Source organism: Lacerta agilis, chromosome 5 (genome assembly GCF_009819535.1).
Source record: "Lacerta agilis isolate rLacAgi1 chromosome 5, rLacAgi1.pri, whole genome shotgun sequence".
Taxonomy (NCBI): domain Eukaryota; kingdom Metazoa; phylum Chordata; class Lepidosauria; order Squamata; family Lacertidae; genus Lacerta; species Lacerta agilis.
Window position 1 is genome coordinate 51,134,516 of NC_046316.1, and position 14,318 is coordinate 51,148,833.

The 14,318-nt window shown below is 40.9% G+C and overlaps 1 protein-coding gene across 2 annotated transcripts in view; it reads right to left on the reverse strand.

Annotated features, from left to right (window-relative positions):
* Positions 1-14,318, reverse strand: part of SORCS3 (sortilin related VPS10 domain containing receptor 3) — a 410,921-nt gene that overhangs the window by 78,052 nt on the left and 318,551 nt on the right. For both annotated transcript variants that reach the window (XM_033149721.1, XM_033149722.1), the window contains exons 10-13: positions 11,957-12,103; positions 9,591-9,693; positions 3,456-3,532; positions 3,220-3,311 (exon numbers count right to left, since the gene is read on the reverse strand). In XM_033149721.1, coding sequence (XP_033005612.1) covers positions 3,220-3,311; positions 3,456-3,532; positions 9,591-9,693; positions 11,957-12,103 — 419 coding nt within the window. The remainder of the gene's footprint in view (positions 1-3,219; positions 3,312-3,455; positions 3,533-9,590; positions 9,694-11,956; positions 12,104-14,318) is intronic.

Below are 14,318 nucleotides of genomic sequence, written 5' to 3' on the forward strand. Positions count from 1 at the left end.
CAGAAGCCCCTGTGGAATCCACACTATCCTTCTGTAAATCCCAGAAAAGCCAAGTCAAAGTCTTAAAGTCTTGATGCTGGAGAATGTTTCATAGAATCAAGCCTTGGGCAGATCTGTCAATATATGGTCCGTCTCTTTCAAATATTTTTTTTCATCTCTAATAACCATTCCATCCCATTCCTACATATATATCCTCCCTCTCTCATAACACTAGAATTCATAGACATCCGGTGAAGCTGAATGTTTGAATATTCGGGACAGAAAAAAGAAGGTACTTTGTCACCCGGTGCATAGTTAAACTATGGAACTCTCTTTTGCAGGAGGCAGTGAAGGTCACCAACCAGGATGGCTTTAAAAGACGAGTAGACAAATGATAATTCTATTCATGGCTGCTAGCCACGATGGAGGCTTTGCTCTGCTTCCACAGTTGGAGGCAGTAATGCTTCTAAATACCAGTTCCTGGAAACTGCAGGAGAGCAGAGTACTCTGCTGCTTAGCGCCTCCTTGCAGATTTCCCACAGGCATCAGGTTGACCACTGTATGGGCAATCTATCTGGAAGGTATTTGTACTTCGAAGAGATAGTGCTCTAACATGGTTATCATCCCTGCTCCTGTTTGCTTCCCCCTCTCTAAGCTCTTCGATGGCTGAAGAACAGCCTTTAATTCCCTAGTCCAAATCTGTTGGAAAGGAAGCGATATTGCTGGGTACCTTCTTTTGATATTGGACATTGCTTGAAGAAAGTAAGGCATTGGGAGATGTAGCTAATGAATAATCTGCACGTAGCTAGTAGCACATAGGCCAGGCATAGGCAAACACGCCCCTCCAGATGTTTTGGGACTACAATTCCCATCATCCCTGACCACTGGTCCTGTTAGCTAGGGATGATGGGAGTTGTAGTCCCGAAACATCTGGAGGGCTGAGTTTGCCTATGCCTGACAAAGGCAGCCAGGCAAGCCAAGCAGGCAGTTAGCTATTTATAAATCAGATGGTGTTGGGCCGAGTTTGGAGAAGCTCGTGCAAGGACTGATGGCCACAGGGCCGTGCAAACTGAGGCTACCTGGGTCACAGCATTCAGAGAACAGCCAAATCTAATGGATAACTAAGTTCTGATCTATTATCTTTGAGAGTTGTCTGAGAGTTGTGGATCAGGTGATGATGTGGAGGAATTTGTAAAGATTGGATCCTCAGTAACCTCTAATGACATACTTGAACATCAGCATACATTATATATATAAAAAACCATGCATATCCCTTCCCTCTAATCAACTGATTAGTGAGCAACAAGTCAGTCAATGCATTTAGATTCCAAAGACAGATGAATTGAAAATTGGATTTGGAACTGAAAATTTGGCAGCTTATTGATGAATAGATTTTATTTTAACATTTATATCTTGTTCAGCTATCTAAAAGCAGGCTCTTGAAGGCTCATAAATAAAATAAAACAAATGGACAAATTGCTGGTTATTCAGTTAGTTTCTTTGGAGGTAAGAAAATGTCTATAACATTGGAAAACAGGGCTAATGCAAATCTTTTTTATATTGAAAGGCGACATTTCAGAGAACAGAAAGCTTTCATTGAAAGAGCAACACTCCTCTAGAAAGAAAGATTCAGTGTGAAATTGTGATCACTCTCCTCTTAGCAAAACAAAGTGAAAACTGTCCTGCCTACCACTTTAAAAGAGGTGACCATTTTAATCCTTGTCTTCCACCAAAGATCACTAGAATGAAATATTTTCATGGTGAAGCGAGCAGACCCACCCCACGCTTCTTTCGATCAACCCTACTGAAAATATACCAAGATGGTATTATAGTATATCATTGGAAGTGACTTTAGATTTTTTATTTAACCTGGTCATTTTGGTTATCACTTGGTAAACTGCAATTCTTCACTTTAGCAAACGACCCCATAATTAAGAATAGGCAAAATTGTCTGTATCTGTTGCATACCACTTTCACATTTACCATCACCATCATTTCATAATTTGATTCTGTGCGTGACTCCCCACCCCCCCCACCCCAAAAATGAATTTCAACCAAGATACATATTCAAATGTACATTTCCCCTCAAAATAAGTAGAGGTGCTGATCAGGTCATTTTGCATAGGAACTTGCAAAGATCAATTTTCTCCAGCATCCCTAGCCATAATGGGAAACCAGATGCTTGAAGAAATGAAGTTTGAACTTTCAGCTTAAAGTTCATTATCTTCTTTCAAAGCCCCAACACCACCACTCCTACCATCAGTGATAGAAGCTGAAGGACACTATTTGTTAATAACTCCACATTGTGACTACTGCAAAGCTGTATTATTATTTGAATGAAAGCCATAATGCCTCATTTTGTACAGAGAGGCACAACTGTCCATCTGGAAGATTATTTTGATTAACACAAACAGGGTGTTTGGATGTCAGTTCCTGAAAGCTCTTTTCCCTTCAATTTTCTCCATTAACAGCTTCAGAAGCTGGAGCAGGTCAGTCCATTAGAAGAAACACAACTCAGTGCAATGTATATTGCAGAGAGCAGTGTTATAATTGTAAGTACCAACAGAAATTCTATTTAAACACTGTGGCAGAAGAGGATTTTTCAAAGAGCAATGACATAGTTGATATATACATGAGATGTGTGGCTGTTCTTTTGTGTACTATCTGTTAACTCTTGCTTTCCCCCCCACCCCTAATGCCACTCAGTTGAGGTTGCAATCCTATGGACATCTGCCAGGAAATCACCTCCATTAAACATAGAGGGACTCATTCCTGTTTTAATGCAATTTTAACTTTTTGTAAGCCACCCTAGGAACTCTTGAAAGGAAGTGCATAAATCAAATAAATTAATAACAAATAATAATAGAATGTGCTTAGGACTGACTATGCTGCACAGAATTGACTGGCTGTGGAATTTATCTTCCTTTTCTGGAATTAGCTTTAATGGTCATTTATTTAATGTGCAATTGGTTTTCAATGCTGTTTAACAGCCTTTCCACCCTTTCAGATCAGGAATATAAGGCATAACTGTGTTAATAAATAACAAAATTTTAAGGTACCTTTAAGCAAGTCACTATCATTTTTCTATTTTTAGAAATATTTTGAAGAAAGGGCTATAGCAAGTGGTAGAACATCTGATAATGTTATTCAGTGGAAGGAACCATGAGAAAGTCAGTTCAAAGTCTGCTATTAGAATAAAACCTCCTCTGTTAAGGAACATGTTAAATAAATTATCCTTACCACAAATGGACAATGGGCATTGACGTATGTTTCATGGCTACAAGTGCTCCACCCCAGTCAAGGAACCACACATTGTACTCTTCTTCAAAGATCTGCAATTATGTAAGATACAGCATGAATCATAGAGTCCTTCCAAGACATATGAAATAACTAGAAACACACACACACACACACACACACACACACATGCAGAAAATTCAGATGTTCCTTAAACCTTAAACCTTTATAGGAATTACCTGTCTCCAGGAGTTTCCTCCATCTGAAGAAACAAACATGCCAACATCTGTGTATGATAATTCTGGACCCACATTGCCTGAAATACAAGCAGATACATATATAATAAGCTCCTGTGTGGTTAGAGGGGAATCACACTTTCCCCTCAGCAAATCAACTGCAGAAAGCAGTACTCCCCTGCCCTTAATCCAGAGATTACGGGAAACCACTGTGGAGCAGGTGGAAGGACTGAGTGAAAAGCCATAAAACATGGAATTAAATAACTGAAAAACATGGCTCTGTGGATTTGTGTTTATGCTGAGTCATGCTGAGGTTTATTTGCAATGAATTAAATTATAAAAGAGTGTGTTCCATTTAATAATTTTTTTATAAACAACAACAACATGTAATTGTTATGGTTGTACATACAGCCATAAATAGCAGGCAAGCAAACAAGACCCTGTTAAATCCTTTAAAAACAATCTGATGCTTTAGCCAATTAATTTGTATTAATTTGCATTTAATTTGAATTTAACTTGAACACTTTATGAAATTGAAGGAATTCGATGAGGGAAAGTGATTCCCCCTCCATTTGCCTCTTTATATTTTAACACAAACTCAGAAGGTAATAAGAAGCAAATACAACCAATAGAATCACTCCTAACTCAACTGAAGCAAAGTTTACCATATCCCTTCATGGAGTATCTGATTCTGCACTGAATTTTTCCATGTCTTAGGTAACAAATGGGGAACCTGTGGCTCAGCAGACCTTGTGGACTACAGCTGTCACCACCCCTGACAATTGGCAATGCAGATTGAGTCACAGGTTCCCTAACCCTGAGCCAGAGGAGTAACTAATGCAACACAGAAATGGCATTAAAATGGGCAGGGAGGATATGAGAGGCACTGGCTGCAATCCTGCTCCTTTGGGGCAGTTCCCCATCTCTGCACTCACTCAACAAAACTATCTATGAGCCACATAACACCCAGGCACAACATAGGCTTGCCTCCTTTTCCCTATTTACTTAACATATGCTGGGAATTTACTAACATAACAAACCTAACAGCAATGTTGAAATTCAGACCCCAATTTCCTTTCTCAGCTGTTGCATGCCACATCCTGATTTTGTGTTAAAATTACACGACTACATATCCCTTTCCTGGAACTGTCTTAGAGGTTTGCATTTGGTGGAGTGCTACTCCTATGTCTGCTGCAGCTTGGCATATCATTCCAGGAGTACTCAACAGAACCACTCAGAACTTCAACTCAAGAGATGTCAGACCTCTCCTCGATCCTTGTTTTGTTGAAGTGAGTTTAGTAAATCTGACATTAAATTCAGGGCTAGATTCAGCTAACCCAGAAGCTAGTGCAAGGACTCTCACCCCTTCTTCCCCCACTTGCCTCCTCCTGCATGTCTCCCATGACCTGCTTGTCTGTATGGGGAGCACAGAATACTCAGGTTTTTCTCAAAGCCTACATACAACAACCGGGTTTAAAACCTCTATGATACACTTTCAGGTGAAATAACTGACACTGTGTCTTTATTTCCTAACATTCCATACCCTACAGGGTGGCTAACTTTTAAAGCAGACATGAAGTTCATCCTAATAAAAAGGAAGGTAAGATGATTGGTTTGTTTTGTTTTGTTTTACATTAAAGATAACAGGAAAGGAAGAGTCAGTCCCAAACTTCTGTGTAGCCTCAATAGGAGCACAATAAATATACACTAATGAAAATGTTAATTGAGCTCCTGACATTTAATGTTTGAAAATGAAGAATTAAAGCCCAGATGCAGCTTGACACATTCCTATCAGTGAGAAGAGGATGCAGCTTGCCAACTTGTAATGGCACTTATGTTGCTGAAAATAAAACCTGAGGCTTAAGGGTTGCGATTAATACAAAGTGCCACATGAAAGGTTGTCCTGTCATTGCCAGAGATACAGGAATGCATTGTTCTGCATATGATCATGTCGGTGCTGGGCACCCTCTGTGAGCATGGGCATGTGGCATCTTCCTGCTTGAGCATGTGTAAAACAAGGTAGTGAGGCTCCTGCATGCACAAACAAGGTCCAATGAGGCTTTCAAGTCCAGGTGTGTATACAGCCCATAGAATCTTCCTGTGTGCAAAACCAACCATGCCACTGTTAATCTGTGTCATGGCAATGGAAGGTCAGAGACGGACAGTCTAGCTGACTCTTTTCCTTCTTCCTGTGATGGTTTCACGGACTCTTCTCTTGGAAAGCCCTCCAGTTCTAGAGTACCTGTGTGCACACAGGTTGCACACACTGAAGCGTCCACAATATACATCACTCACACAAAAGTTCTGAATCAAAGACTGTATAAACAACAATATAGCCAGAACCTTTCTCAGATACGGTCATTGTGTGGTACTTATATTAAAAAAAAACTTAAGGAAAGGGCCATAAAGCAATGGTAGAGCAACTGCTCTGAATGTAGAAGCCCCCAGGTTCACCTCCTGGAATCTTGCAACTACAAAAGACACTGTCAGTCGGTGTGGACAAGGCTGAGCTACCTGCGTAAGGCAGCTTCCTATGTTCCTAGGAGACAGAATGGTTTTGGAGACAGAATGAAAGGAATATCTATGCCATGGTCTCTTGATAACACCAGATAAGAAAAAGTAACTCTTTCATAGAACAAGTTTGTATTTGCATAGTGTTTCTCAGACTGTGAGCCAGGGCCCACAAGTGGCCCACTGCTTTGGTTTATGTGGGTCGCACTTTCTCCAGCTGCCTCCCAGCAGCCTCTTCTGTGTGTCATCTCCTCTCTTGCCTTTCTTCCAGTAGAAGTGATGGAGGAGATGGAGGCAGAAGTGAAAGAGGTGGAGTGAGCAGCTAGAGTGATGGCCAAACTTTGCCCTCCAGCTGCTTTGGAACTACAATTCCCATCATCCCTGACCACTGGTCCTATTAGCTAGGAGTGGTGGGAGTTGTAGTCCCAAAACAGCTGGAGGGCCAAGTTTGGCCATCACTGGGCTAGAGCTATGATATCCTTAAGCATCCTATCTTCAAGCATCCTGACTATGGCATTTTGTGCCTGACTCCAGCCCCATCTTCTGCCATCAGGTGACTGGTGGTCCTCTCAAGTGGGCCTTGGGAGTAGAAAACTGGGAAACCCCTGACATAAAGTAACACTCATTGCAAACAACAGCATCCTATTTCCTATTTTCTGCTCACCACCATAGCATAAGTGAGTCCCCTTTTGCTCCCTTCTCATCCACTCCCTCTAGCTCCATTCATGACTTCTTTTGAGAGAGGTCATTGCAGTTCAGTTAGCAGTTTGTTCAATTGTAGAGCCCACAGCAAATTTAAAACATGCCTTAACTCTATGTAATATGCTATTATTTAGAGAGAAAATTATAGATGCATTAATAGGTAAAAATGATAGTGGATAAGAGCTGTCTGAAGTTCTTTCATTCTAGGTTTCATTTATATATAGCGATTTCTCAATAAAATAACAGTGGTCAGCTCTCCCTGCAGCTGTTCACTTAAAGGGATACCATTATATTTTCTTTCTAATTCCTAGAAATAGAAGCTAATCTATGTGACTATATGATGTCTCAATGTTTCACTGCTACAAGTTTCTACATCTCACAATTTCAAGGAAATATTCGATAGGATTTCCTGAAAGTTGAGCAGTCAAGTCTAGTCTAGTTATGTCATATGCAAGAGGGCTTGAATTGAGAACGTCTCTCTCCATGTGCTGGGCTGTTGATATAAGGAAGGATCTACAGCTAGCACATCCACAACACAGTCCATAACCTCCTGGCCTGAGAAGTCATGAAGCAGCACAAGGCCAGGCTGGTGGCACTGGCTGAAATAAAGTTCCCCGATCCACTGCTGTCATTTGTAGGTCATCAAGGTACCCCACTGTGTCACCAGCCTACTGGCCCTCAACCTGTTCCCTGCCTGACTACCTACTGCTTTCCTGCCTAGCCCAAGGTTATTGCCTACCTTGAGCCCAAGCATGGGTCATGTAATCAGCCAGCAGCCAGAGAAGTCACAGCAAGATTCTGCGATCAGGAATATGCCAACTTGCTGGCAGGTTTTGAAATTACAGAACACACCCCATGTTACACAAACAAGCTATCTACAGTGACAACCATTCAGCAAGCTTTTTTGTTACCTTGGACAGCTCCCACTGAGCTAAGAATTGTGGGAACTCTACACAAGACTGGATGACTATGGCCAGCCTGATGAGGTATCCTACTGTGAGCAGGCAGATGCAGACATAAAGGAGCTGTGATGGCTGTCACAATTAATTATCAGGGTCTGGGCACTGCTGGCATTTAACATTATAAGAAGCTGTCATTAGGATCCTGAGATCCGCTAAAGATAGGTTTCACCGGCAAACAGAGGACATCAACGCACTAGTGGCAAAGTGTTCTCAGTTTCTTTTTTGATGGGGAAAACAGTACATGAATTATGAGCAGCAGCTCTTAAGCTGCTGCCAGACGTAGCTTCCACAACTAATTCTTTGGCAGCATCTTTGTGAAAGGTATAAAGCGCAGAAATGCCCCCAAGAGTATTAAGCCCACATACAAAGTTACTGCCAGTCACTCCAAGGCAGCCTGCCATGCAAGGCACATTGTCCCAACAGCCAACAGCCACTGTGAAAAGCTTGAATGAACCATTGCCTAAGGGTAAGAGCAACCAACTATAGATTCAGCAGGGCATAAAATGGCATTGCTTCAAAGGAACTGTGTCACTGCCTACCAACTAAAGATCTATTTGTAGCAATACTTTGTGACCACATTCTGCAACTTCACAGCCAAAAAGAAAGCATGGTTGAGTGGTGTTTGGAGTCACCATGGCAATTTAGACAGAAGCTAAATGGCACTGGGTTTTCATCCCATTTCAATATGCAAATATACACCATACATGTTTGTTCAAAGGCATTTTCAATGATCTGTGCTTTCTCTTGGTGATACCCATCTCTTACTGGATTCTACCTCCGTGTTTTAATATGAGGCTGAGCTTTAGTGAGCTGTTGAAGGCAGCCAGGCTTATAGGCCAGGAGGCCAAACTGGCAGCAAATAACTGTGCTGGATTGGGTGTAAGGGTTACTGTGAAGCACAGCAGCATGGATCAATGCTATTTCACAGGCAATTGACTCTGACAGAGGAACAGCACAGTGATGGCATGAAAGCCCACCCAGGGAAGAAAAATTGAGAGATGGCAAGGCAGAGGGATAGAAAAATGATGGCGACAGTGCCCACACAGTAGCCACAACAGTCAGCTGTGTTGACACAAATTCAATGTAATTAGAACTTAGCATGGAAGATGAATCTCCAAAAAAATCACAAGTGGAAAGATCTGAGGTTTCCTTGGCTTTAAATGTGATGTTATTGTGCATATTTGATTTCTTTTGTACCTAATGCATTTTAATACTTATTTCTTAGAGAAGCCAGGTGGTGGGGCCACATTGTTCTTTCCAGAATCAGTCGTATATGGACACCTACACTGTAGTAACCAGTTATAATGGAATTATTGGCTGGAAGAGATCATAGTAGGATGTGACTGTTGTGCACCTCCAAAGCCTGTTTTGCACACCACAAATCAAACAGTGTGTATAGTGGTTAAGGTGTTGGACTAGGACTTGGTAGGCCAAGGTTCAAATCCCCAGGATTCAAGTCACCAACTTTTAGTCTACCTCACATGCTTGTTGTGAAAATAATATGAAAAGAGGGAAAGCCATGTACACTACTTTGAACTCCATGGAGGAAATGTGGGGTATAAATGTAACAGCAACAGCACATACATAATCATAGAGACAGGAACATTTACATGCATTGTTTGTTAAATGTCTGTTACAGGATAAACAGGACAGTTAAGCAGTGCTATGACCGTGACAGCACACTGGCTTTTAATCTACCCACACAAAACCATAGGTGATTGCCCCGTCAACTAAAATATCTACTTGGATGAATAAGATATATGCCTACAAATGCAAGGTTCTAGCTCTGTTGATTTGGGACAAAATCTAGAAAAAAAAATTTCATTGCAGTGCATGCCCCGCAAAATCCAGAGAGCACATTCCTCATGAAGCACTTGACTAATGGCAGAGCTGCCCCCTAATGTTAACAGCAGCTCTGTGCTTGAAAAGAGTAAGAGCAACAGAGTCCAGTCAATTCCTTTACCTGTAGCAACCAGAAGTCCAGGAACTGTCTCTTTGCTCGAGATGCTGCCTGAAGTATAGGGGTTTTCTGAGATTTGCAAATGCAAATGCAAGGAACAGAAGGGCTGGAAGGATTGAGAAAGAAGAAAGATAATTGTTGGTAAAGAAAAACTGAATACATGGGCTAAGCCAGCCACCTGGTATTACATTCATGTTTTCTTCTGTCCATTTCCATTCTAAATCACCATTTCTATTAATTGTTCTTGGTTTCAATGAATTATTACAAAAAAGCAATGTTTGCCAGATACACTGCTGTACTCAAGCACCTCTTCCGGCATCCTCACAGACATCCTCACAGTCAAGTATGGCATGACAGATAACCTGTTTAATGAGGAAGAGGCAGCTGGAATTAGTCCCTAGGCACAGAGTTCTCAAAGCTCAGCATTTGGTCAGTAACACTTCGGAAAACTGCATGCTGCCCCCCCCCCTTTCCCATGCAGCAAGCTGCATATGAACACAATCCAGAGTGGCAGTCTGCATGGGACATTTCATGCCTGCACATGGATTGCACTTTCCTGGACCAGGCTGTTAAAGCTATGAAGTTCCTTTTTCCAAATAGCTTATTATTTTGAGAATCTGAGTTCTGTGGTACAAAGGTTTCATTAGAACGTTCCATCGCAACACCCACACCATACATTTAAAGCGCCGTTATATTACTTCAGCAAACATCCTCAAATTGATTTAATAGTCAATGCTTCTTCCCAGGTAACTCTGGGAATTGTAGATCTGTGAGGGGAATAGGGGGTCTCATGTTCAGCACCTTAAACAAACTACAAGAATCCCCAGGATTCTTTTGGGAAAGCCATGGCAGGTCAAGGGGTAGAATAGTGCCTTGAATGTATGGTACGGATATGGCACATGGCTATTTGAAGTGAACCAATAGTCCAAAAATTCAAAAGGGACTGCTGCCTCTTCATCTTGACCCTCACTACTACAAGATTATTCTCCAAGATCAACAGGCATCCTCATCACAACCATTAATTTACTTGTATGTCATTTTCCCAGGTAGACCATACTGAAAGTGGCTCAAACCAACATAAGAATAGGTTTATGCAATACAAGGCATAACAATCATACAAATCTGAAAAAGGCAAATAAAAAAAATCAAATTAATACTTCATTTATTGATTATTTGCCCTTCATTCAAAAGTCCCAGGGCAGAAATAGTTCAAAAAATTAAGCGAAAAGATTAAAATACAGTGGTACCTCCGGTTGCGGACAGGATCTGTTCCGGAGGTCCGGTTGGATCCTGAGGTTTCCGCAACCTGAGGACCACTTCTGTGCATGTGCACACAGCAAAACCCAGTCAAGTACTTCCAGGTTTGCCATGCGCACATCCTGAAGTTTACGTAACCAGAGGGTTACGTAAACGGAGGTACGACTGCAATGTAAAACAAGATTTTTAAAAAGTTGCTACAACTAAAAGCATCAGTGCCAGAAATTAAAAAGCGCAATATATTTCACTCCTCCCAATAGGCCTTAGGTAAACAGGTGAGTCTTCACCTGACAATGAAAGGATATCAATGCCATGGTGAAGTGCACCTCAGAGGTGACGTTGTTCCACAGGCACAGAGAAAGCCTGCCCATTGTGTATATTTATTATATACTATTTATTGTTCTATAATAAATATATACTAAGCTTTAAATGGTTCCACTGATAGTTCATGCTAAGGCCTAATAATAGAAATACAGAAAACAGAAAGAGCATCATAAACACCAAAGAAAAGACATTCTGTCATTGTTGAAACCATGAAATTTCCCTTTCTCTGGAAATTTGCTGAACTCTAAGTCTGAACATCTTTCAGCTTTTCAAGTGGGATAACAGGTGGAGTTAAGTTATTCAAGCCTTTTAGATTACATTTGGCGGTTCAATTGGTTCCAGTCTGATTTTGAGTGGTTATTGCTATTATTTTACTTATAACTTAAACATTTAAATGTTGTTGCATTTAAATGTATTGAAAGCCACTGTAGATCTTCTGAAATATGGAAAAGATCCCATGTAAATCAGTATTATTGATGCCAAGCCATCTCTTTGTAGAACATTTCAAAGTCTGGGACAATTCCATAGCCTTCATTTAAATTTTCATAATGATCCCTTCTGGCTTGAAAAGACTGAAACCAGATGTTGATAAGTTATTCACTTAATTATCAGCCAAAAAGTGGCAGGAGAAGGAAATAATTGATGCAAATTGGGGGACTAACTATGCAGGGCTGGATCCTATGGAGGCATCCCATGGATTTCAATGAGTTACTTTTCTGTCTGGGATTTAGAGAATGCCCATTGTGATGGGCCCACTAATTACATCTTGGAAAATTTCCATCACTGACCAGCAGACAGTGTATGGGGTCTCCTCTCAGATCTGAATCTGGAGCCTGCAGCAAACGCCAATCTCTCCCTTTGTTGTAGGTGATGAAAGTCTTAATTTGGTCCTCCACTTTCTTGTTAGCCAGGAATATGCCTTTGATCCCTGCTACCTAGGAAAAATTATGAGAGATGAAAAACCACATCGGGCAACTAGGCAAGAACAAGGCACAATCAGTAGAGTACAGCAGTAGAGTAAAAGCAGCTAGCAAACAAATTTAAATAAATTCTTTGTGGCATGATAATGAACCAGTACTTTAAGGAGATTGTCCATTCTGTCTTCACTCATTCTTGGTCCTCATGGTATTGATCCAATCCCCAGAAAGACCAAACCAAATCAACTGGCACCGCACCAACAGGAATGATTTCAGATCCTTTTAAAGAGTGTATGAGTTAATGGCCCTTGACACGGGTAAAGTGGAATGGAAGCTCTCTTTGGTGGCTCAAGTTAGAGAAGAGGAAAATGAGATTCCACAAGTGAAGATGTAGGTCCTACATTGTAGGGATGTCAATTGGATGATGTAGGGGATCTGGTGGGTTTTACAGAAGAACAGCATGCAGTTTGAATGACAATCAGATCTAGATGAGCATCCTATTTCAAACAATAGTAGCCTGTCAGATGCTCTGGAAGTTCACAGCAAGCCTTGAAAGCTAGTCTATTACTATGAGTCTGGATCTCAGGTGTCTCTTGGTCTTTTCACATTGCAGAGCCCAGTATCATTAGAGCATTGGCAGACTTAACAAGCCCTTTGCAAGAAGCTCCCATGGAGCCCCTCAGAGAGTGAAATGCTTGACTAATGCACTCTTATTGCAGGGATTTAAATGAATCAAATAATGAGTTCAGAAGTGCTGTATGTAAAATTCTGTTCTGTCAGATTGAGGGGGTTGGTGTGTGGGAGGAAAAAAAGGAATCTTCCAGAGGAGACTTGGGATAGCTTTGGCCCTTACTAAGAAGTGGGTAGCATGGGCTGCAGTAGGGGAATATTTTTGCAGGAAGGAGCAAAAGGAGTGATAGCTGACAGAAGGAGATGGATGGCATAACTAATTCTGCTTCTCTCAGTTGCATTAGGCGATGAATAACCAAAATGAATTAAAAAACACAAATAAATAGGAAGCACAAATAAAATGAGTATCTCTTAGGCAATCAACTATTTATGGAAACTCAAGTTCCATAGGGGTGCAAAGGTTTCCTGATACGTGGAGAAAGAATTGTTTTCATGTAATATAAAATGACCTGTAATTTATGCTAGAGATAATATTTTATCTTCTTATCCTGCTGAGGTATCTAACACAGATATGAATTAAAAAGAAAAGTGGGGATCCCCTAGAGGTAGGCAGATCTACCCATTGTTGTCCAGCAGTGATCTGGCAGATTCAAATTTTAAGGAACCTTCTGAGTCCAGTCCAGATTTCGGATCTACTGCTTCCATTGCTTAACTGCCAAGGTAAAATGGGTTCCTTGGGTTCCAGAATTTCTGGACACTTTCTTGATGCTGCTGGCCATGTAGGGAATGATCAAAAGTTTCTTGCATTGGTTCATTGCAAGAATATCATTAAACCAGAGGCCAATGCAGGAAGCTTCTGAACATGTCCAGTGTGGTGTAAAACATCCACTTCCAAATTTGTGGCCGAACATTTTTCTTTTTGGTTGTATTCCCCCAAATTTTCAGGGATTAAAAAAATTCCCTGAAATTCAGAGAAAGTGTTCTTGAAATATGAAATGACTTAAGATTTGAGTTTTACTGTTGAAACACCCCAAGGGAGATGTGAAAGGAGAAGGAGAGGGAAGCCACCCATGAGTCTGCTTTTAGCATTCTTTTTCCGAAAGTCTGCACCAACTTGACTTGTTCTACAGCAGAGAAATATAATTTATACCACAATCACCTTGCTGAATTACTTATCAGCTGCCTCTCTTTACCAGCAGAAAAAATGGAAAAGTGATCTCAGAAAAAGGTTTCTAAAAAATGAGTGTAATTTCAAATACAAAAAGTGTTTCTTACAAAGGCTTCTGACACTGCCCAAGTAACGACAGAGACCTATTTTTGAAATCCACATGGGAAGTGAGCTCAAAATTTTCTATCAAAAAACAAATTGCTTCTTAAGAACCCAGTAAGAAGACTTTAATCTCCTCTCCAGAGGAATTCCTCTTTGGCAGCAGAACTCCTAAAACTATTGCTTCTTCCTTTTTCTGCATATTAGGAACTTAACAGCCCCACTCTGTTCCTCTTTATTTATATTCATAGCTGTTGCTTATTCCACAGCTCTATTTCTAAAATATGCCCCTGTATAGAAAGGAGGGCTGGTATATAACTTAACCACCTGAACATT